Genomic DNA, 22,472 nt, shown 5'->3' on the forward strand with positions numbered 1-22,472 from the left:
CGCACTTGGCAATGAAGATAAAGTGTTTGGACTCGAGTTTGTGAAGAGTCGTCTGCTGCAAGAAGAACAACGAGAAAGCATGAAGACCGCTTCTGCTTCATCACCACATGCACCTGCACTTGTCAATCGTATGCCTATTCGACGCGATATGAAATGTACGAATTGCAATAGACATGGGCATACTGCAGCGCGTTGCTGGGGCAAGGACGTGAATGGGCGCCGACCTGCGCCGCCAGATGGATTTCGGTCACGCAACACTGGCTTGAAGCCAAGTGCATTCGTTTCTCGAGATGACAATTCCACTGCTGCCTTTGCTGAGAGTGACTTTACTTGCTTGCTTTCAACTTCCACTCCAGAAAAGAGGGCTGCAAACGCACGGTCATGGCTTATCGATTCCGGTTGCAGCGCTCACATTACGTTTGATCGCTCTTTGTTCGTTACGTATGAACAGATGCAATCTGGATCAGTCGAGATGGGCACGAAGGCTAGAGCTAATGTCGCTGGTCGCGGCGAGGTAGAACTCATGTTGAACGTCAACGGTAGTCCACATCCTTGCAAGTTGTCAAACGTTTTGCACGTCCCTGATTTTGGATACTCGCTACTGTCTGTTAGCCAAATGGTCTCAAAAGGTTTGCAAGTGTCATTTGAAAATGAGAAATGCCGCGTTACTGCAGGACCAACTGTAGTTGCCACAGCGAGTCAAGTTGGGGATTTGTACATACTTGACGTCATGAATGAAACCTTTTCTGCCCACGTAGTTACTCTGCAGACGCTACATGAACGCATGGCCCATGTCAATGTACAAGGAATCGCATCAATGATTCACAATAATGTGGTAAGTGGCATCAACGTTCGTCAAAGCGATGTGATCAGAGCAATGAATCGAAAGTCTGACAATCACCCTCTCATTTGTCCTGCGTGTGTGTTCGGGAAAGCAACGCGATCAGTAATCCCAAAACAGCGATCATCGTCTCGAGCACAGAACTGTCTTGACTTGGTACATTCTGATGTCTGCGGGCCACTTGAAGTACAGTCAGTTGGTGGCTCGAGATACTTCATTACATTTGTAGATGATCACTCGAACTGGGTAGTTGTGTACACGATGAGAAATAAATCTGAGGCGTTTGCAAAATACAAGTTGTATGAAAAGTTGGCCCAAACCCACACTGGTCGCAAAGTAAAGGTGCTTCGCACTGATCGAGGGGGAGAGTACCTGTCGACGGAATTCAAGTCGCATTTAGATTTAAACGGTACGCAGCACCAACTCACAACGGCGTACACCCCTGAACAAAACGGTGTTGCTGAACGTTTAAATCGAACTTTGATTGATCTTGTCCGCTCAATGCTTTCTCATAAACAGGTCAGTAAGCGATTCTGGGCCGAGGCTCTTGCCACTTCGGTATATGTACGCAATCGAGTTACTTCACGCGCTTTGCCCGTTAATACAACTCCGCACCACATTTGGATGAATTCCAGTCCAAATGTTGGCCATTTGCGAGTATTTGGGTCAAAATGTTGGTATACATTACCAAAATTAGAGCTCCGCAAGCTGGACTTGCGAGCGCGTGAAGCGCTGTTTCTTGGGTATTCGCAATGCAGTAAGGCATACAAACTTTGGGACGGAGAGTTGAATAAAATTGTTGTGTCACGGGATGTCAAGTTTGATGAATCGACATGTGGGATGCATGACATTCCTGCACACGAAAGTGATTCAATCAACTGTGATGTTGACGTTGTATTGCTCGGTGGCGACAATGGGAATACAGCTGATACCCCAAATACGGATGAGGTTGGTTCTGAAGAGGACGAAGTTTCGGAGAAGGTTCTTGAAAACGATGGCGCTCATTCTGTAAGTGAGAATGATGAAGAAGAAGATGATGTGCCAACTGCCGTCGAAACTCCGAATGTCACCCCTCCAACTCCGACTCCAGCTGTACGAAGATCGTCTCGAGTCAGCAGACCTCCCGGATCATGGTGGAGGAGCAACTTTGCAGCTGCTCTTCTTTCACATGCGCATGTCGCTATTGAAGGTCCCCAGACTTTCAACCAGGCAACCAACGGTCCTAGAGCTGCATTTTGGCAGACCGGCATTGACAAAGAACTTGCCTCGCAGACCAAGAATCGGACTTGGAAACTTGTTCCTCGATCTGAGGCGTCAAACATCTTGACATCTCGTTGGGTTTTCAATGTCAAGCAACTGCCTGATGCAAATGGCAATATAGTTGAAAGTGCAAAAGCCAGACTTGTTGCTCGTGGATTCCAGCGAGTGCAAGGTCTTGACTATACTGAGACATATGCCCCTGTCATAAAGTTTACCACTATTCGTCTACTTCTTGCCTTAGTTGCTCATTACGACCTCGAACTTCATCAGATGGATGTCGTGACTGCGTTTTTGAACGGCGACTTGGATGAAGACATCTACATGGAGCAACCCGAAGGGTGCATTGACAAAAGCAAAAGTGACCACGTGTGTAAACTTTTGAAAGCACTTTACGGTCTTAAACAAGCACATCGTCAATGGCATGCCAAAGTGGATGATTTCTTAATTGGTGAATTGGGATTCGAGACTTCGCGTAGTGATCCTTGTCTCTACATTAAACGCATCGGTAACACTATCATGCTGATTGCACTTTATGTCGATGACTTGTTACTCGCCGGTAGTGATATCGATGCCATCAAATGGATGAAGGGGGAGCTTAATAAACGGTTTGAGATGAAAGACCTTGGTGAAGCAAAAGTCTGCATTGGTCTTGAAATTCAAAGGGATCGCACTGCAAAGACGATGAGTCTCACTCAAACTAAGTATGCATCAAAAGTGCTTGAGCGTTTTCGAATGTCAACGTGTAGCCCCTCTCTGACTCCAATGGAACAAGGTCACACAACCACGATTTCAACCGAAAACCACTCCGAAACAAATGCACCGTATCGTGAGGCAGTGGGATCCCTGATGTACTTGATGGTTGGCACTCGTCCAGACTTGGCATATGCGATTGGAAAGCTTTCTCAGCATTCTGCCAACCCATGTCAGTCACACTGGGCAAGTGTAAAACGAGTAATGCGATACGTGCAAGGGACTCGAAACTTAGGAATCGTGTTTGACAATAAATCTAAATCGCCGGAGTTGTTCGGCTTCAATGATGCTGACTGGGCCGGTTGTTCAGACTCGCGCAAGTCGACCGGCGGATATGTTTTCAAGTTCTGCGGTGGAGCGATCAGTTGGAGTTCCCGGAAACAGACTGTGGTTGCAACTTCGACGTGTGAGGCTGAGTACATTGCACTATGTGAAGCGTGTAAGGAGGCGACTTGGTTGCGTCAAGTGGTTGCTGATGTCCTCAGACTTGATTCTGGTACATCCATTTGGCGAAATGGATGACCAAAGCTCTAGATCGGTCAGAATCGTGAAGCTGACCGCATCTAACTTTTACATCTGGAACCAGAAAATCCAGCTATTGCTTGCTCTCCGAGATGTCGATCAATACGTTTTTGATGATATACCGGAGAATGCGACGTCAGATGACCGGAGAAAATGGATCCGTGGTGACGCAAAAGCAAAGGCAGTCATCGGACTCACGCTTTCTGATGACTACTTGCAACATGTGCGAGGGTGTAGCAGTGCGAAACAGACATGGGAAGCAATTCTGAATGTGTTTGAGCGTCATACTTTGCCCAACAAACTTGCCGCCCGTCGCGACTTTTACACTGTATCCATGCTCCCATCCGAGAAAGTGCTCGTGTTCATCAATCGTGTGAAGCAACTTGCTGCCAGATTGCAGTCAATGAGTGTTGAGATTGACGATAAAGAAATTGCAATGGCTGTGTTGAATGGCTTGCCTCCACGATTCGATAACTTGATTGTTGCTCTTGACGCACTTGGCAATGAAGATAAAGTGTTTGGACTCGAGTTTGTGAAGAGTCGTCTGCTGCAATAAGAACAACGAGAAAGCATGAAGACCGCTTCTGCTTCATCACCACATCCACCTGCACTTGTCAATCGTATGCCCATTCGACGCGATATGAAATGTACGAATTGCAATAGATATGGGCATACTGCAGCGCGTTGCTGGGGCAAGGACGTGAATGGGCGCCGACCTGCACCGCCAGATGGGTTCCGGTCACGCAACACTGCCTTGAAGCCAAGTACATTCGTTTCTCGAGATGACAATTCTACTGCTGCCTTTGCGGAGAGTGACTTTACTTGCTTGCTTTCGACTTCTACTCTAGAAAAGAGGGCTGCAAACGCAAGGTCATGGCTTGTCGATTCCGGTTGCAGCGCTCACATTACGTTTGATCGCTCTTTGTTCGTTACGTATGAACAGATGCAATCTGGATCAGTCGAGATGGGCACGAAGGCTAGAGCTAATGTCGCTGGTCGCGGCGAGGTAGAATTCATGTTGAACGTCAACGGTAGTCCACATCCTTGCAAATTGTCAAACGTTTTGCACGTCCCTAATTTTGGATATTCGCTACTGTCTGTTAGCCAAATGGTTCAAATGGTTTGCAAGTGTCATTTGAAAATGAGAAATGCCGCGTTACTGCAGGACCAACTGTAGTTGCCACAGCGAGTCAAGTTGGGGATTTGTACATACTTGACGTCATGAATGAAACCTTTTCTGCTCACGTAGTTACCCTGCAGACGCTACATGAACGCATGGCCCATGTTAATGTACAAGGAATCGCATCAATGATTCACAATAATGTGGTGAGTGGCATCAACGTTCGTCAAAGCGATGTCATCAGTGCAATGAATCCGAAGTCTGACAATCACTCTCCCATTTGTCCTTCGTGTGTGTTCGGGAAAGCAACGCGATCAGTAATCCCAAAACAGTGATCATCGTCTCGAGCACAGAACTGTCTTGACTTGGTGCATTCTGATGTCTGCGGTCCACTTGAAGTACAGTCAGTTGGTGGCTCGAAATACTTCATTACATTTGTAGATGATCACTCGAACTGGGTAGTTGTGTACACGATGAGAAATAAATCTGAGGCGTTTGCAAAATACAAGTTGTATGAAAAGTTGGCTCAAACCCACACTGGTCGCAAAGTAAAGGTGCTTCGCACTGATCGAGAGGTAGAGTACTTGTCGACGGAATTCAAGTCGTATTTAGATTTAAACGGTACGCAGCACCAACTCACAACGGCGTACACTCCTGAACAAAACGGTGTGGTTGAACGTTTAAATCGAACTTTGATTGATCTTGTCCGCTCAATGCTTTCTCATAAACAGGTCAGTAAGCGATTCTGGGCCGAGGCTCTTGCCACTTCGGTATATGTACGCAATCGAGTTACTTCACGCGCTTTGCCCGTTAATACAACCCCGCACCACATTTGGATGAATTCCGCTCCAAATGTTGGCCATTTGCGAGTGTTTGGGTCAAAGTGTTGGTATACATTACCAAAATTAGAGCTCCGTAAGCTGGACTTGCGAGCGCGTGAAGCGATGTTTCTTGCTTCACTCACACACATCAACCTGCCTTCCTTCTTTCCCTTGCCCCTCCGAACCTACCATTAACGGGATGTCAAGTTTGATAAATCGACATGTGGGATGCATGACATTCCTGCACACGAAAGTGATTCAATCAACTCTGATGTTGACGTTGTATTGCTCGGTGGCGACAATGGGAATACAGCTGATGCCCCAACTACTGACGGAGTTGGGGTCTGAAGAAGATGAGGTTCCAGAGGAGGTTCTTGAAAACGACGAAACTCACTCTGTAAGTGAGAATGATGAAGATGATGTACCAACTGCCGTCGAAACTCCGAATGTCACCCCCCCAACTCCGACTCCAGCTGTGCGAAGATCGTCTCGAGTCAGCAGACCTCCCGGACCATGGTGGAGGAGCAACTTTGCAGCTGCTCTTCTTTCACATGCGCATGTCGCTATTGAAGGTCCCAAGACTTTCAACCAGGCAACCAACGGTCCTAGAGCTGCATTTTGGCAGACCGGCATTGACAAAGAACTTGCCTCGCAGACCAAGAATCAGACTTGGAAACTTGGTCCTCGATCTGAGGCGTCAAACATCTTGACATCCCGATGGGTTTTCAATGTGAAGCAACTGCCTGATGCAAATGGCAATATAGTTGAAAGTGCAAAAGCCAGACTTGTTGCTCGTGGATTTCAGCAAGTGCAAGGTCTTGACTATACTGAGACATATGCCCCTGTCATAAAGTTTACCACTATTCGTCTACTTCTTGCCTTAGTTGCTCATTATGACCTCGAACTTCATCAGATGGATGTCGTAACTGCGTTTTTGAACGGCGACTTGGATGAAGACATCTACATGGAGCAACCCGAAGGGTGCATTGACAAAGGCAAAAGTGATCACGTGTGTAAACTTTTGAAAGCACTTTACGGTCTTAAACAAGCACATCGTCAATGGCATGCCAAAGTGGATGATTTCTTAATTGGTGAATTGGGATTCGAGACTTCGCGTAGTGATCCTTGTCTCTACATTAAACGCGTTGGAAGCACTATCATGCTGATTGCATTTTATGTCGATGACTTGTTACTGGCTGGTAGTGATATCGATGCCATCAAATGGATGAATGGGGAGCTTAATAAACGGTTTGAGATGAAAGACCTTGGTGAAGCAAAAGTCTGCATTGGTCTTGAGCTTCAAAGGGATCGCACCGCCAAGACGTTGAGTCTGACTCAAACTAAGTATGCATCAAAAGTGCTTGAGCGTTTTCGAATGTCAACATGTAACCCAACCCCTCTCTGACTCCAATAAAACAAGGTCACACAACCACGATTTCAACCGAAAACGACTCCGAAACAAATGTACCGTATCGTGAGGCAGTGGGATCCCTGATGTTCTTGATGGTTGGCACTCGTCCAGACTTGGCATATGCGATTGGAAAGCTTTCTCAGCATTCTGCCAACCCATGTCAGTCACACTGGGCAAGTGTAAAACGAGTAATGCGATACGTGCAAGGGACTCGAAACTTAGGAATCGTGTTTGACAATAAATCTAAATCGCCGGAGTTGTTCGGCTTCAATGATGCTGACTGGGCCGGTTGTTCAGACTCGCGCAAGTCGACCGGCGGATATGTTTTCAAGTTCTGCGGTGGAGCGATCAGTTGGAGTTCCCGGAAACAGACTGTGGTTGCAACTTCGACGTGTGAGGCTGAGTACATTGCACTATGTGAAGCGTGTAAGGAGGCGACTTGGTTGCGTCAAGTGGTTGCTGATGTCCTCAGACTTGATTCTGATCCCACGATTATGAAGGGGTGTGACAATGCAGGGACGATTTCGTTTGCCCAGAATGAGTCGGTCAACCGTCGTAACAAACAAATTCATGTGAAATACCACTATGTACAAGATGCAATGAAGAGAAACGTCATATCTTTGTCGCATTGCCCGACCATTTCCATGCCTGCAGATATCCTGACGAAAGCACTTGGGCGAGTTCTGTTCCAGAAGTTTGTAGAACTTGTAGGGCTTGCAGTAGCTACTTCTGGTAAAAGCATGTGATCGAGGGGAGTGTTTTAATTCTACGACCACATGCAGACAGGCATGACACACAAGGACAGGTTTGACACGTGTAAAATCGAAAACACTCCGCGTGACGAGCTGAGCAAGTTTGATTTTCAACGTGTACACGTGTGATTTCTGTACACGGCTGCACTGTACAGTACTTCAGGAGCAAGTTTGGTTTTCAACTTGTACACGTGTGAAATATGTACACGGTTGCGGTGTACAGTACAATCTGAGCATGTTTCATTTTCTCCGCCCGACACGTGTATGACCTGGACACATGTCCTCATTACACTGTCGGGCGCGTACAGTACGCCTGCAGTCTTACAGACAAAGTGTAGAAACTTGGTGGCGGATGCTACCATTAGTCGAGGGCACGTTGGAAGGTGGCCGGTGCCCCCTTTAGCCCGAACGGCATACGCAAATGACGAAACGTTCCCATATGTATGTAGTGAACGTGGTCTTGTCCCGGTCTTCCGGAGCGACGGGGATCTGCCAATAACCAGAATTGCAGTCCAACGTCGTGAAGACGGCTGCATCTCCGAGCGAATCGATGCAGTCGTCCATCCGGGGCAGCGGATACGAATCCGCTGCCGTCTTCGCGTTGAGACGGCGGTAGTCCACGCAGAACCGAAGAGAGCCGTCTTTCTTCGGTACGAGCACCACGCGAGACGCCCACTCGGCGCTCGCGGGTTCGATTACCCCTGCGTTCAACATTTTGTTGACTTCCTTGGCGACCATCTCACGCATAGCCAGCCCCTTTCGGTAGGGCATTGAACGTATCGGCTTCGTACCCGGTTCGAGGGGAATGCGGTGATCGGTCGCTCGCATCGTTCGGAGCGCACCGCTCCACAGACTCGAGTGCGTACGGAGCATCTCGAGCACGTGGCCCCGCAACTTGTCATCGTCGATGTATGACAAGTCGATTTCTTTTTCCGAATCCTCCGGCGGATTTTCGGGATCCTTTTTAGAGGCGGGTGCCGTGCCCCTTTCCGGCGGCAGGCACTTCGCCGGGCGGACGTCCGTACCGGCTCCTCTCTCCTCATCGGTTGCCCCTTGGGCGGAGCCTGGCCAACCAGCTCCTACCGTTCCGACTTGATCGGTCAAGTCCGTGAGGTGTAGCGCGTGCGCGATCCCCTCGGCGACGCGACGTTCGGGCGTCAAGATCGCGAGGGGGTTGCGCTTCGCGTATCCCACGACAGTTTGCTTCGGAAGCCGCCTCTCCTGTCGCGAAAAGTTCGCGACGAAGACGTCGAAGGTCTGGTTCGGCAGGACCTCGACGACGCCGTTCGTCAGCCTCACTCCATGTCAGTGTTGGAGTGACGGCTTCGGCTCCATAAACACGAGGCCCTTCCCCGTCGTGGTAACGCGCACACGGGCCTGCGACCTCGCGGGGATGGTAACCCAGCGGGCGATTCGGATCGCCTGCGGGGCTTCGTCGCGTGCGTCAGCCCGGCTTGTCTGACGTCCGTGCCGCCTGGTTGGGGGAGTCGGCTCCCCCTTCCCTTCGACGATGGCAACGGAGCCACCTTGGCGAAGCTCCAACCGTTGAGCTTCGATGTCGATACTTCGTACGTGTGTATCGATGAAGGCCGTACCAAGGAGGACCAGCACGGGGAGCTGGTCCGCTACGACGAACGGAATTCGGAACGTCGTGTTCCTCAACCGCACGGCCAGGCGTACGACGGCCGAGAGCTTAAGCGGGTTGCTATTCGCGCCTGCCAATCGTGGCAGTGGCGCGTCGCAAATGACGTACCGCGACCAATCGGGAGGAAGGTCGGCCTTCCTCACCGGATTGTACCCCGAGCACGTATCAACGGCGATCGTGCGGGGCTTGAAGGCATTTCCCTCCGTGGCTATCGAGCCAAGGACGTTGTAAATCTTCGACGTCATATGGCAAATGACGCCGTCGATCACCTTCGGCGTGCCCGGCTCGGCGAGATCGTTCCGCCCGGGTCGCCGGCGCCGATTACGACTTCTCTTCCGCGTCCTTCTGCCTTGGTCGCAGGGCGCCCTTCGGTCGTCCGCGTCCCCGCGATGAGTCGCGTTCGTACGCGGCTTGATTTCTTCTGGCGGCCCCGGGTCCCCTGTATCGGGCCGCCGGCGCGTTCGATGCGCTTATTGTTAGGCACGTGGCTCACGGTTGCTACAGTGCCTAACGCCGGGTGCGCCTGGCTCACGGTTGCCTCGGCGTCTTCGTCCTTTCGCACCGAGCTTACGGGTGTCTCGGTGCGCTTGTGCGGGGTCGAGAGGAATATCTCCTCCTCCGCCGGGGATAAATAGGGGCGGGTCTAGGTTGGTGTGACAAGACGGTTCACGCGACCGCGCGATCGTTAACCGTCTTTACGGGGTTTTCGAATTATCCGAGCTGGCAGTGCTATTCGCTTGGCTATCGGTTGCTAGCGCGTCGACGGCCCCCTGGCTGCGCGGATGGGGACGGTTTCCCCACCCTGGCTGGGCATCTTCTGCGGAGTAATCGGATACTTCGTGGCCTTGGATTACAACGTCCGGCCGTTGCAATATTCGAGGGGCGGAGGGAACGGGCTCTCCTCCGCCTCCTTCCGTGGGCTGGGGGTACGTTTCCCCAGCCCAATCTTGGAGATACATGATGGCGTTTTGTACCCCTTGGGGCAACGGGGTCGGCCAAGGTCGCCTCGCCCATCTCGACGGGGATATCGCGTATCCATCCGACGACGGTCACGTCGATCCCTTTGATCGGTCCCCGGGTATCGGTACCCGCCTTCACGTGGGGCAAAACGGACGCCCCCACTCGATCGGCTCGGGCCACCTCGCCGCGGGCCTCGGTCTGCCCGCGTAGACTGCTGGATGAGATTGCGCATTCCGGGGCGCGTCTCTATCTGATAGCGGTAGTTCCTGTACGCCGTGAACTGACGTTGTTCGGGCGAGAGGAACGGGCACGCGTACATGGCGTGGCCGTACGTCCGGCACAGCCAACAAATGGACGCGCTGCCATCCGTCGACGCGAACGTCGCCGCGTGGCGTACCTCCTCATCGGTGTGTCGAGGCACGTTAGGCAGCCCGCGGTCTCCTTCTCGACGGGAGATATTCAGCTCGGCCAGGTTGTGACTCGGACCACTGGTGGCCTTCGGCCTGTGCGCGAAGGCCGTTGCGAAGCTTCCGGTCGAACCGGTGGAAGCTGGCGTAGGAGGTCGGCCTCCTGCGCGGTCGAAGCCTTGTGTAATGAAGACAGGGTCGGCCTGCCATTCATCTTCTCCAATGTGGAGGGCGGTCGCCGGCGAACTCGTTCCGTGCGAACTTGGAGTTCGGACTCCCTTCGCTGCCGGCTTCGGGTCCGGCAGCGGCAACCCGCGACGAGCGCGGTAGGTTGTACCCTCGGCCGTTGTAATACGGCGAATCGTTGAGAGTTCGGTCTTCTGTTGTCCGGGCAACCTTTTCATCGTCTCTACCACTGCGGCCCGAGTCGCAGTGGACAACCCGCGCACGAAGTAGTGCGCGAGGGCTTGTTCTGAGAACACGGCCGGGCATCGGAACGCGGCAGATTCCAGTCGGTCTGCGGACGTGTTCTCTGTTTCATGAGGAAGCTGTCGCGCCGACGCGACAGCATCAAACGCTTCCCCTAATACGTCGTCGGTTAGGTAACGTTTGATAAATTGGTTGACGAGACTAGGCCAGCTCGTGTCGTCGTGGAGCTGGCCGGGGCGGAGGCTGCGCATGGTGTAACTCGTAAACAACCGCTCCGCATCCCGCTCGAGGAAGTGAGCGAAGACACGGACTGCCACACCTTCGGTCAGGTGCTGGGCATTGAAGGTTATCCGGATATCCTTCAGGAACGGGAGCAACTGAATCGCGTCAGTACCGTCGAAGCTCTTCATCGTGGGACGGAGCCCACGGCAGCGTTGGACGTACTTGGCGATCCGTCCCGCGTCACCCGAGGTAACGAGCCTCGAGGTGTTGTCCAACCGATACATGCCGTAGTTCGCGACGGCGCTGAACTCCTGTATCATGGTGTGGACGGGCTCGAGCCTGGGTTCTGCGGGGCCCCACGTTACGAACGGCGTGACGAGCAACGTTCGGAAGTCGACGGGGCCGGGATGCGCGGTAAGATCCGCTGGCTGGTAGCCGCCCCAGCGAGGATCGAAGGGGAGAATCGGTTCTCCTGATCCGCGGGCGACTCCTCCGCGACAATGGTCGGGTTCGTTCGGTACCCGTCGGGACCGCCGCATGCTTCCGGATGCATATGGCAGGGCTTTAGTCTCGGACGCGAACTTCGCGTCCGTCGTCGGCTTGAGGTCCTCCGTCCTCCGACTGGTGACGGCTCCAGTCGGAGGCCACTCCTGCGTTCCGGATGCGCCCGGAGGGACAGTGGCACCGGGCCTACTCGAGGGGGCTCCGGGCGGCCTCTCGGCCGAGGTCTGTTCCATGTCACGGGCACGGTGGCGCGTTGAGTTGAGCTCCGCCGCCATGTGCGCGAACGCTCCCATCTGTTCGGCTGATGGGAAGGGTTGCGCGTCGCGTCGGACCCCGGAGTTTGCACTCACGGGTCGACCTGCCACGTGCATGGCGGGGGAATCAATGCCGGCCTCTTCAACCAGTACCAAACGGGACTGTAGCTGGTCGACGAGGGCACGCAGATTCTCCAAGGACTGAGTTACGCGCTCAAACCTTCCTTCGCAGAAGGAGCGCAACTCTTCCATACAGCGGGCGTAGACGCTGTCGGAGACGTCAATACGGAGGGATGTCCGGACATCTTCTATGTACTCCGCGATGCGATCGTACATCTCGCGAGCGCGTCCTTCGGAGAAGTCGGGCGACGGTTCGCGGTCTCGACGACCAGCGTCGCCGTCGCCGACTCGGACGCGGAGCGCGGCCTCTCGCACACCGGCGGGTTCGGAGCGAATCGAGGTGGGATATTTGCCACTCATCTCGACGCGTACGGACGCGGAGGTAAACGATAGTCTTCTCAGTTCGATCTTGAGAGTCTTCTAGGTCGGGAGACCACTGTAGTATAATCACCCCCAACGACGAGGGGGGTGAGTACTGACAGTTCGGAAAGATCCCGATCGGAGGGAAGATAGAAGCACGGCCCACCCACGGTACCGAGCACGGGCTCGAGGTAGCGGTGGTAGAGCGGGATCAGGGAGGACACGCGCACGCGCGAGCGGTTCTACCCCTCCACGCCCAGGAGCGGTACTGGGTGACGATCCAGTACGGACGGGCGGAGGCGGAGCCGGCTCGTGGGCGTGCTACGCGCGTCCTCAACCCGTGCGCGGTGCGACTCCTAGGTAAAACGGACGGAAGTACCTAAAAGTAAGCGGGCGGACCAAGGTGGAGGATCCTTGACAAGTCCGTGCTTGTCGTCCTCCACCGCCGGCGGTCCGCTCATATTTAATATACAGAGTCACCTATCATAACATTACCGTAGTGCAGGTCGGCCTGCACTGTAGTGCTGGCAGCCGTCGGGGCTGGCAGCACACGTGTCGTACACGTGTGTGCGCGCACCCCCGTACACGTGGGGTACACGTGTGCGCGCGCACTGAGGTACTGTAGAGCTCGTGCTCCATAGTAATAGATCTTATCTAAATCTAATTCCGGGAGGGGGATATGCTACACCGAGGACGAATACGAACAAAACTGCTATACTTGTCGTTGTGGACAAACTCTTGAAACACACACATTTTATTCCAATTGAATCAAAACATACTGCCAAAGATACAGCAGAGGTGTTCTACAACGAAATATACAAACATCACGGCCTCCCAAGAAAGATAATATCAGATCGTGACACAAGATTCACAAGTACTTTATAGAAGGAAATCATGAAGCTACTACGAGTCAAGTTAAACTTATCAACCGCCTTCCATCCTCAAACTGATGGACAATCAGAAAGGGCATTCAGAACAATGCAAGAATTGCTACGTTGCTTTGTAAGCTATACGTAAAGAGACTGGAGTAAACGCCTACCAGGACTCGAGTTTGCTTACAACAATCACATAAGTGACACAACTAAACAAACTCCTTTTTTCCTAGAGTATGGTCAGCACCCACTCTCTGTTTCTGACGTCCTTCACTCTGATGGATCAGAAACACCTACTGTGACCACACAAAGGTTTTTGAAGAACATAAGAAGAGCCAATGAAATGGCAAAGCTGTCCATCACAGATTCGAACGAACGAAATGCTGAACAAGTCAACAAACATAGAAGAGACCACTCATTTCACGTAGGAGAATAAGTCATGCTCTCGACGAAGAACTTACCACTCAAGACAGGAAGAAGCAAAAAGTTATGACGGAAGTACATTGGACCTTTCAAAGTCATCGACACCAAAGCGTTCGGAAAAGCATACAAGTTGCAACTACCAGAGAAATATCAAAATGTTCACCCTACATTCCACATATCTCTTCTCAGGCCATACTAAAATGATCAACATAGAAGAACTATCGGCCGCGAGTCTACATTTCAGACCGAAAACAGGACGCCGCCTACAATTGACATCATTTCCCACCGCGGCACTCAAGACTCTATCGAAATTCTTAGTATCAGAAAACTCAGGAAACATATTTCAAGACAAATGAATTGACAAACAAGACCTTCCAAGCCACAAACCTTCTATTCAACGTTACTTCGACTCCATCACTTACTACCCACCGCGAGGCTTATTCGAGGACGAATAACCATCTTGAAGGGGGAGGAGTTGTAACGGTTGAAGGACAAGCACAGTATGTATGTCTTTCTAATTTTACTTTGTATAAACATACTGTGCCTGTCCTTCCCGAATGTACTGACTCCTCCATTCTTTAAAAGGATGGCATAGACTTCCAATACAATTTCTATGCCATACCTAAAAGAATTGTCAAAGGAGGAGTACAGTATCCACTAGTATTAAAGAGGATGGTCTGGGAGATTGAAGGCAAGGACATAAGCAATTGTATGGAGATTAGTTATAGAGTGAAAGGATAGTTTATTGTAGTCTAGCATGTACTGTATTGTTCTAAGTTTCAGCTACGATTTCTATAAAAGGCGCGGAGTTCGGACGGGGAAAGCAAAAGCGGGCAGGCACAACCACTCACTAACCCTGAGAGCCCACCCAACCTGCAACCCCAAGTGTGTCCAACTTAAGAACCGCTTTGCAAAAACCATTCAACACAAGTAAGTCACTCTGTTCATTTTATTAATCCTGCGCCCCGCTAAACCAGATGTCTAAGCCGCAGAAATGACTGCCTTCACAGTTATACGGTCATCGTACTTGCAGTGCCTAACACGACTATATACAGTGCTCCGTTGTGTGATGCAGAGCTTACACTGCGCTTGAGAAGATATATACCGACGGTGTGATGCCACACTCATTTAAATTAAATACACGTTGTGAATCTATGTTTTTGTCGACACTAATGCGTTCCAATTATGCAATGTGAGATGTTGGCACTTCAGCACTGCAAGCAGCAAATCATATTACTTTCTGGCGCGTTGGTTTAGCGAATATCAATGTGTTACGATGCCGTGCCTGAAAGCCTCAGAGCCACTTTCGTCCCGCCTTTACATCTCTAAAGGGAACTCGAAGACTCCTTAGAGGTACCATGTGACTATCAGTAATGGCGGAAACATCGGAAAAGTGCTCATTAGCCGGAGGAATACCTCTTGCTGCCATCTTGGTAAGAACAGAGATCATCAGAAGTTACTCTCTCATTAAAAGCCGGGAAGCGACAGACAGAGTTAACAGTTGTTTTGCCTAACTGCAAAGCAGAATGCGAGGTGTAGTATGCAATGTCGCTTCACTTAGATACCATGCGCATGCCAAGAGACCCGGTGTCAACAATATAGAGGGCCGCTTATCGCATGCCATGCCTCGTTCGGGGCAATCGCCGGAGAGTGGCTTGAATCTTGGATTGAAGGGCTCGGATGGGATCTGAATGGGCGTTGAGGGCGTCCCTGAGGGGTTCAGTTAGTAAGATTCGGTCAAAGAGCCCCAGCCTGCCTTTTCGGAGGGATTTGAATGCACTTCATTTGCATTCCTGCCAAGTGGCGGGTTGGTTGGACGTCGTACAAAGCTCTGCCAGAGCGATTGGAACGATTTCTTTTTAAATCTATCTACGAATTCCAGGGATCATCAGCAAGGAGATAGTCCAAGGACTGAAACTTGGCCCCTTAGAGCATCTCCACAAACGCAGAGGTAAATGATCAAATTACAAAAAAGAAAATGAAACGTGTATGATATTAATTGGATGTGCCATATTTGATAAGATAGCGCTTTGGCCTCTGCAGGGTCAGCCCCAGCGGTGAACCGCTATTCACATGGACAACCCGTACGTCGAGGAGATGGCTGAGGATCAGGCTGCTCTACCTTGTTGATACGCTGCTCACTAGCAGCACTGATGACGACATGCCGCGCAAACATGGTGGCTCACGTGTTGGCAGGGCTCCGAACCTTGAACGAGGAAGACAAGCAGCTGCTCTGCGACTGTTTCAAGACTATTTCGCGGAAGCCCCTGTGTACAGCTACCAACACTTCCGAAGGCGATTTCGGCTGTCTCGAGAAGTTTTTCAAAGAATCAAAGATGCACTTGAAGTGCATGATCCTTTCTTTACACAGCGCCAAGACTGTACTGGTAGGAAAGGTTTAACTTACTACCAAAAAGCTACTGCAGCATTGCGTATGTTAGCGTATGGATCTGCTGCAGATTCATTGGATGAATATCTACGTATCGGCGAGTCAACTGTGCTGCAGTGTTTGGACAGGTTCTGCGATGGCGTCGTGTGTTGTTTCGAGGAGTATTTGAGAGCACCTAGTGACGTGGACCTACGAAGGATTTTGGATAGATTAGAAGCGAGGGGGTTACCAGGTATGATGGGGAGCATTGACTGTGCAAAATGGTACTGGAAGAACTGTCCAACTGCGTATCATGGTCAGTATCAAGGAAAAGAGGGTGAGGCAGCGCTAACGGTCGAGGTCATAGCAGATGACCAGCTTTGGATATGGCATTATTTCCTTGGCATACCAGGTTGTGCTACCGACATCAATGTGTTGGAAGCTTCAACTCTCTCCAACAAGATTGCGGACGGAACATATCCGCCATCGCACGAATACGAGATAAACGGGGAAAAGCGGAGCATACCTTACTGGTTAGCTGACGAAATTTACCCGAGGTGGCCTTGTTTTGTACAGACAGTCTCTCAACCGACAACATGAAAGGAAAAGCTCATGGCCGCCTGCCAAGAAGGATTTAGAAAGGATGTTGAGAGAGCGTTCGTGGTTTTACAGAGGAAATGGCATATCGTCGCTTGACAGAGCCGCTTCTGGTACACGCGTTCTATGAAGGTCATCATGAAAGGTTGTGTTCTTCTGCATAACATGATGGTAGAAGATCTCATTTACGGAAGAGATGCAACAAACTCTACTGAACCTGCAGGGAGTGATATTGTAATCGGAGACGGAACAGTTCCAATGTGGGCTAGTGGTGGAAATATGGGATCGCACCATCCCCCCGGAACTATTGCAGCTATTTGCGCTCTCTCACGCTTCACAAGTGATGAAGTAGAATATTTTAACACTAGAATGCTCGTCATGGAACATCTTTGGGCGGAGAAAGGGAGGGAATAATCGCAATCGCCTCACGCTTCGCGCGCTATGTGCTCTTTTCCCGGCTGCGTGCAAGGTCCGCGGGAGCGGCGGCTGGCCGAGGAACGAGGCCGCAAAAAGCGCACGGCGACTAGTTGTGATCCATTTGTTTATTTCTCAATCGCTCTCATTCGCTTCGCTTTCTACTGCAGAACCGCTTGATGTGTCCTTTTCTGATACCTTGATTCCCTCTTCTTTGCGGATGTCTTGCAAAGGGCGAGCTCGCATGATATTGAAGGATTCAACAGCCTCCGCTGTGTCACAAGTAGATGGGGCGCTTGTAAACAACATAATTTCATAATGTCGTTTCAAAGCCTGATGCGTTCACGTTGTGCTTGAACGGTCCCGGCAGCCAGACGCAACTTTTTTGAAGTAACCTTTGATTTTTCATTCTCCTGCTTCGCTCTTTTTCGACCTATTGATCTTTGCTGTTGCTGCGGTAATAGCTCAATCTCATTGCTTTCAAGCACAGTAGCACCATTTGTATTCCATCTAGATGCCCCATGCTTTGTTGACACCGACTTATTAGATGTTTCTCCACTGTCTTTGACCCCTACAGCCATAAATTTGTCATGCTTCCTGAGGATATTCCATGCCTGCATGAATTGGAATGGTTTCCGGCAAGCATCCCAGTAATTTACCATCTCCAAGTTGTTGTACAATGCGGTGGCCATGTTTAAAATATCACCCGTAGAAGCCCCTGTTGGCTGTAAACGTACTACTCTGACATGGCATCCAGAGAATCGCATGAATTCTTTGTGTATGGCCCTGCTCCTTGTTTTCACAGACTCCATGGAAGTGAACTCCCTGTTGGCCGGCTTAAACGTTTCATTGTAGAGCTTAACGATGCATTTAAAGAACTAAGCACTCTTCTGCTCAGCACCTACAACAGGGTTCTCCGAGGCTGATATCCAGGCCTTAGCAATGGCCGCATTTTCAGTCGAGATGAAACTTGACCCCCTTGTGGTCTTTTTTGTGTTGGTCTCAGTATAAATTGAAAGTTTGTCCAGTTTGGATGCTGCAGAATGTGACATCGTGTCGGGGATGTCAACCGGGGTGAGAAAGTGGGTGTTGGTGATGCTAGGAGGGATTGTTTGAGGTGATGTACGGTGGGCTGTAGAGTATTTCGGTCTTCGCGCCAATTTTCATCCAATATCTGATCGGCACTTGGAAAGTGAAATAGTTTGACTGCGATGTGCATCGGACCAAATCAGCTCGATTTGGTCACGAGTTTTTTGTGAGTTGCTATTTTTTTGCCTTTTTTTCGTACCGTTGGGGGTGTCGTTGGTTGACCAAATTGTCAAATTAAGTATTTTGTTGATTTGTTCAGAACCATTGGAGATGCTCTTATGTGTACAAGAATCTGATTTTCGGGAATTTATTAAAACAATTAGGGGCGACCGACGAGTTGGGGCGGGTGACCGAAAATTCCGGCAACCCTCCTTTACCCCGAGAGATCTGCGTTGTCATTGGAACTAGCCGAAACAGACAACGACAAGTTTTTTTTCTTTTAAATTCATGACTCGCGTTCAATATTTGGGGGACCCCCCCTTTACTCCAGAGCTGCTCAAAAAGATAACAGAAAATATCTTCTTCTTTTGAGATGGTCGGATGATGAGAATTCGGCCCGAAAGTCTCGACATACACGTGGCAGCGACTTTGGTATCGTTTTTCCAGAGGTTGATCTCTGTTGAAATGTGCTCGGAGAAAGGTTGCATGATCTCTGAAATCTGGCTGGTGTGCTAGACTCATTGCATTACTCTTCCTACCTCGAGATGGTAATCGCGTTCATTCATTGCATCGGTATTCGAACAGACGTTCATCAGAATTTTCGCCATACTTATCAGAGCAAATGTCACATCCATCATCGAGTTTGTTGCAGGCAGTACACGGCCTTTACTACGGGGCGATCTACGCTTTCCCTGACCCATATCGGAGCTCCGAATTGCTCAACCTCAGGGTACTGTGGCAAACGAAGTCGAGGAGTTTTTGCTCGCACCTTTCCGCCACGTCTTGCACTAGGCTCAGGTTTCGGAGGACGGGGTGGCGGCTCTTCCGGACAAAAACTTACCTGCTCAGAGGAGAATCCGGAGGGGGGAGGTAGTGGAGATTCTATATTGACATGCACTAGTCTCATTTCGAGACGGCGCGATTTTGGTCGTAGAGAAGGAACCAGGCTTGAGGGAAACCCGATCTACTCTTTGAAGAGACTTTTTAGTTCAATTCGTATTTCTCACGTGCTACTGGCTTTGAACGTCGGCGTTTTCGCGCTTCAAACGCTTATGGGACCCAATGTACTAATGCGTGGAGCGAAAGTGAACAGTGCGATTACTGCTGGCCAGTATTATCGTCTCTTCTCACCGATGTTTCTGCACGCGAGCGTTAGCCACCTGTTAGTGAACAGTTTCTCTCTTCACTCTACTGGACCTTCAGTAGAGTCATGGTTTGGAAAGCCCCGTTTTTTGTCTCTGTACATTGCGTCGGGAGTGAGTGGGAATGTTCTATCGTACTTTTGTAGTCCCACGCCAGCTGTTGGAGCATCGGGAGCTATCTTTGGCTTAGTTGGCGCTTCGTTGGTGGTGTTAGGGCGCCACCGTCAGATCCTGGGTCCACGGGCGCGGAAAGGATTACGGTCGTTGGCATATGTTGTCATTATGAACTTTGGAATTGGACTGACTCCTGGCTCTCGCGTGGATAACTTTGGACATCTCGGGGGGTTTTTAGGGGGTATCGCATTTTCATACTTACTTGGTCCGCGCTTGACTGTGCAAAAGACGAATACGGGTCGTAAGGTTTTACGCGACATTCCAATTTTGAGACAAGCCGTGTCGGAGATGGAGGGACGCTTGAAAGAACTCCAGGGTCTCATTAGACGGAGATGACAGCGTTCGAAGTTCTCTGAGACCTTTTCTTTTCTTCATTTTTTTTGCAAATACGATGGGTTCATTTCAGATCACGACCTGTTCTAGTTCTTCACCTCGAATAGTCTTGGGACGAAAGGCCCTAGCGAGGATAATTCGATACCAGCCTTATGCGCAGCTAGGTATCCCGCAGCCTCTGCGTAGCTCTTGACAAACAAAACCCTCTCTGATTCGATCCCCACGCATCGCGAAGAGACGCTGATGGCAGTTCTATTTTCACCAACAGCGATAACTAGAGCATCTTTAGCTGATGCAAGGTTCATAAGGGCACTACCCCCAAACGCGCTTGCTGGAACGACAATACTGTCGACTTGTTCTGCAAAAATGATGTCCTTGAAGTCGGGCTGGGCATCAGACCTAGCAGTGGGAATGAGCTTCGGGGCTTTTGACAACCCGACAAGCACGCAGGATAGGAAGGTGTACCCAAGTTCTTCAGCTGCTGCCTTGGGGCTCACAGAGCTGTCCACATTCAACGGCGAAAGAGCAGGCGCGTGTGCGCACGGAACATGCAATTCTCGCGTTACCAGGTGACTAATTACTGCCTCAGCCCCCGCGATCGCATCGACAGCTGCGCCTGCTCTATACTTTGCTAATTGAATGGGGTCTTCATCCTCTGGAAATTTTGTGACGACAGCAATCGCTTGGCACCCGCGTGCGATAAGCCGGGCTGAGGCTGCCAACAAGGACTCGGGATTACTTATTTGTCCCCAGGAGGGCCCACAATCACTAGATTCTATCTTCACATGAAGAGGGAGATCTGTGATTACATAGTCTGTCACTTGGAGCCCGAGGGTAGCCCTTGCGGCCTCCGCTGCTTGCTTGTGCCTAAGAATAGCGTCAGGGTGCATGGCAGCATCAAGAACCAGTCCGATCCGATTGGACCTGTTTGTAGAGTGATATAGCGCGTAATTGCCCGCCGCAAATTGGTCGAGAGCAAATCCTTCGACATAAAGCGCGTTCGGGAGGGGCCAATACATTAGAGCGCCGTTGAGAACATTTGGGTGTGTAATGACTGTGTCTACAATCGTTGAAATCAGTCTCACAACCGGGAGTGCATCGCCTGCATAACCGCCAATCGAAGCACCAATTCCGGTGGGCACAGTCAAAACAGTCGTGTAGTTGTCAGCGGAAGATGTAACATGGAATCGGCGCCTTCGATTTGTGCTTGGCGATGCGACGAAGGGTTTTTTGGAGGGCGCGGAGAGGCATGGTTTGCCATTTCGGTGGGAGAGAAAGGCCCATTGTGGTCGGAGGAGTGTGACATACGCCGGTGCGTTGAGGCGATTGTGGACGAGGTTTTGGGAAGAGGACCTGCAACTCGTGGCGCAAAGCATGGGACCGGTAACGGGGCAAGACTTGCCCAGCTCTGACCAGGCCCCCATCCCACGATCTGTCTAGTTGCAATGAATTGAAAAGCATTCCCTGCCGTCTGCCACTCCCATACAGTAAAGTCTATACACTGTATGTGCCGAAGCTGTGTTGCAGATACATAAAGTTCATGTAATCCAGCGTCGAACGCCCTCACAAGGGTACAGAACACGTGCGAATCCCAAGGGTGTCCTTGGGTTCTAGTTACTCTTCGAAGGGTAGTGCAACACTACAGTACGTATACTGTAACCAAGGGTACCCTTGGTACTGTACATACTGTACCAAGGGTACCCTACTGCTGCACTGTGCACACTGCATTGGTGATTGCTTGAGCCGTATACTGTATCAGAGAAGCTCTAATTTACGCTTCCTGTCGAACCGATGAGGCTTTTTTTGTGATTTCCCTGAGCACATTACTGTACAGCATACAGTATCTGCGAATTTATATGTTTTTGCGAACCTTACTCCCTTGCTCGCGCCCACCGTCCGGATCAGACGGATAAGGATAAGCCGCTGCGGAGATTATTGCCCGCTAGTAGAAAAAACCACCCCGTGTGCCATCACCCTGTACCACGTATTGGTCTGCACGAAGACAGAATTCCAGAAGCCGTCTCCTCATCCGCCTTTGTTGAGAACCGAAAGCAATTGGGAACCCGTTTGTGGTGTCAGATTCCGCTATCGTCTAGATATTCTTGTTGCGGCCACTGCCTCTCACCATCACGCCGTCATACCGAGCCGGTGCTGCGAACATCAATCCTCGTTTCTGCTTCTGCTTCTGCGTCGGCAGAAGGAATTGCTATTGAGTCTGCAACCACCTGTAATCACCCAAAATGCAGTCACCCGCATATCTCTTTCAAGTATCTAGTTTTTTTCGAATGCGTTTGCCATCGTCACCTGTGTTTGTGAGAGCTGCCACATTGCCAAGAACATGTCATTTGCGAGCAAGGCAACCGGTTAGATGCGTCGCATCGACACCAAGCAATGAAGACGACATGACCGGCTCAGACCTTACCGCGACCCCATCTCCGGCATCCGCTCACTTAACTTCAAATTCCGGGCCGCCAGAACCATCTGCTATCACCGCAGATTATGAAGAGCTGCTTGCGGCTTTCG

General features: G+C 50.6%; 2 protein-coding genes; one reads left to right on the top strand and one right to left on the bottom strand.

Moving 5' to 3' along the window:
* The first annotated feature begins 18,845 nt into the window (after positions 1-18,845).
* On the top strand, positions 18,846-19,952 carry CHC_T00002508001 (hypothetical protein). Its single transcript, XM_005713483.1, has one exon. The coding sequence runs from the start codon at positions 18,846-18,848 to the stop codon at positions 19,950-19,952; it is 1,107 nt and encodes a 368-aa protein (XP_005713540.1).
* A 12-nt stretch (positions 19,953-19,964) lies between these two features.
* On the bottom strand, positions 19,965-21,373 carry CHC_T00002509001 (hypothetical protein). XM_005713484.1 is given in 2 exon segments: positions 19,965-20,035; positions 20,036-21,373. 1 exon segment carries the CDS (start codon positions 21,371-21,373, stop codon positions 20,036-20,038), a length of 1,338 nt encoding a protein of 445 aa, XP_005713541.1. The 3' UTR covers positions 19,965-20,035.
* Between the last annotated feature and the right edge of the window lie 1,099 nt (positions 21,374-22,472).

This window comes from Chondrus crispus, genomic scaffold (genome assembly GCF_000350225.1).
Source record: "Chondrus crispus Stackhouse genomic scaffold, scaffold_141, whole genome shotgun sequence".
Lineage (NCBI taxonomy): Eukaryota > Rhodophyta > Florideophyceae > Gigartinales > Gigartinaceae > Chondrus > Chondrus crispus.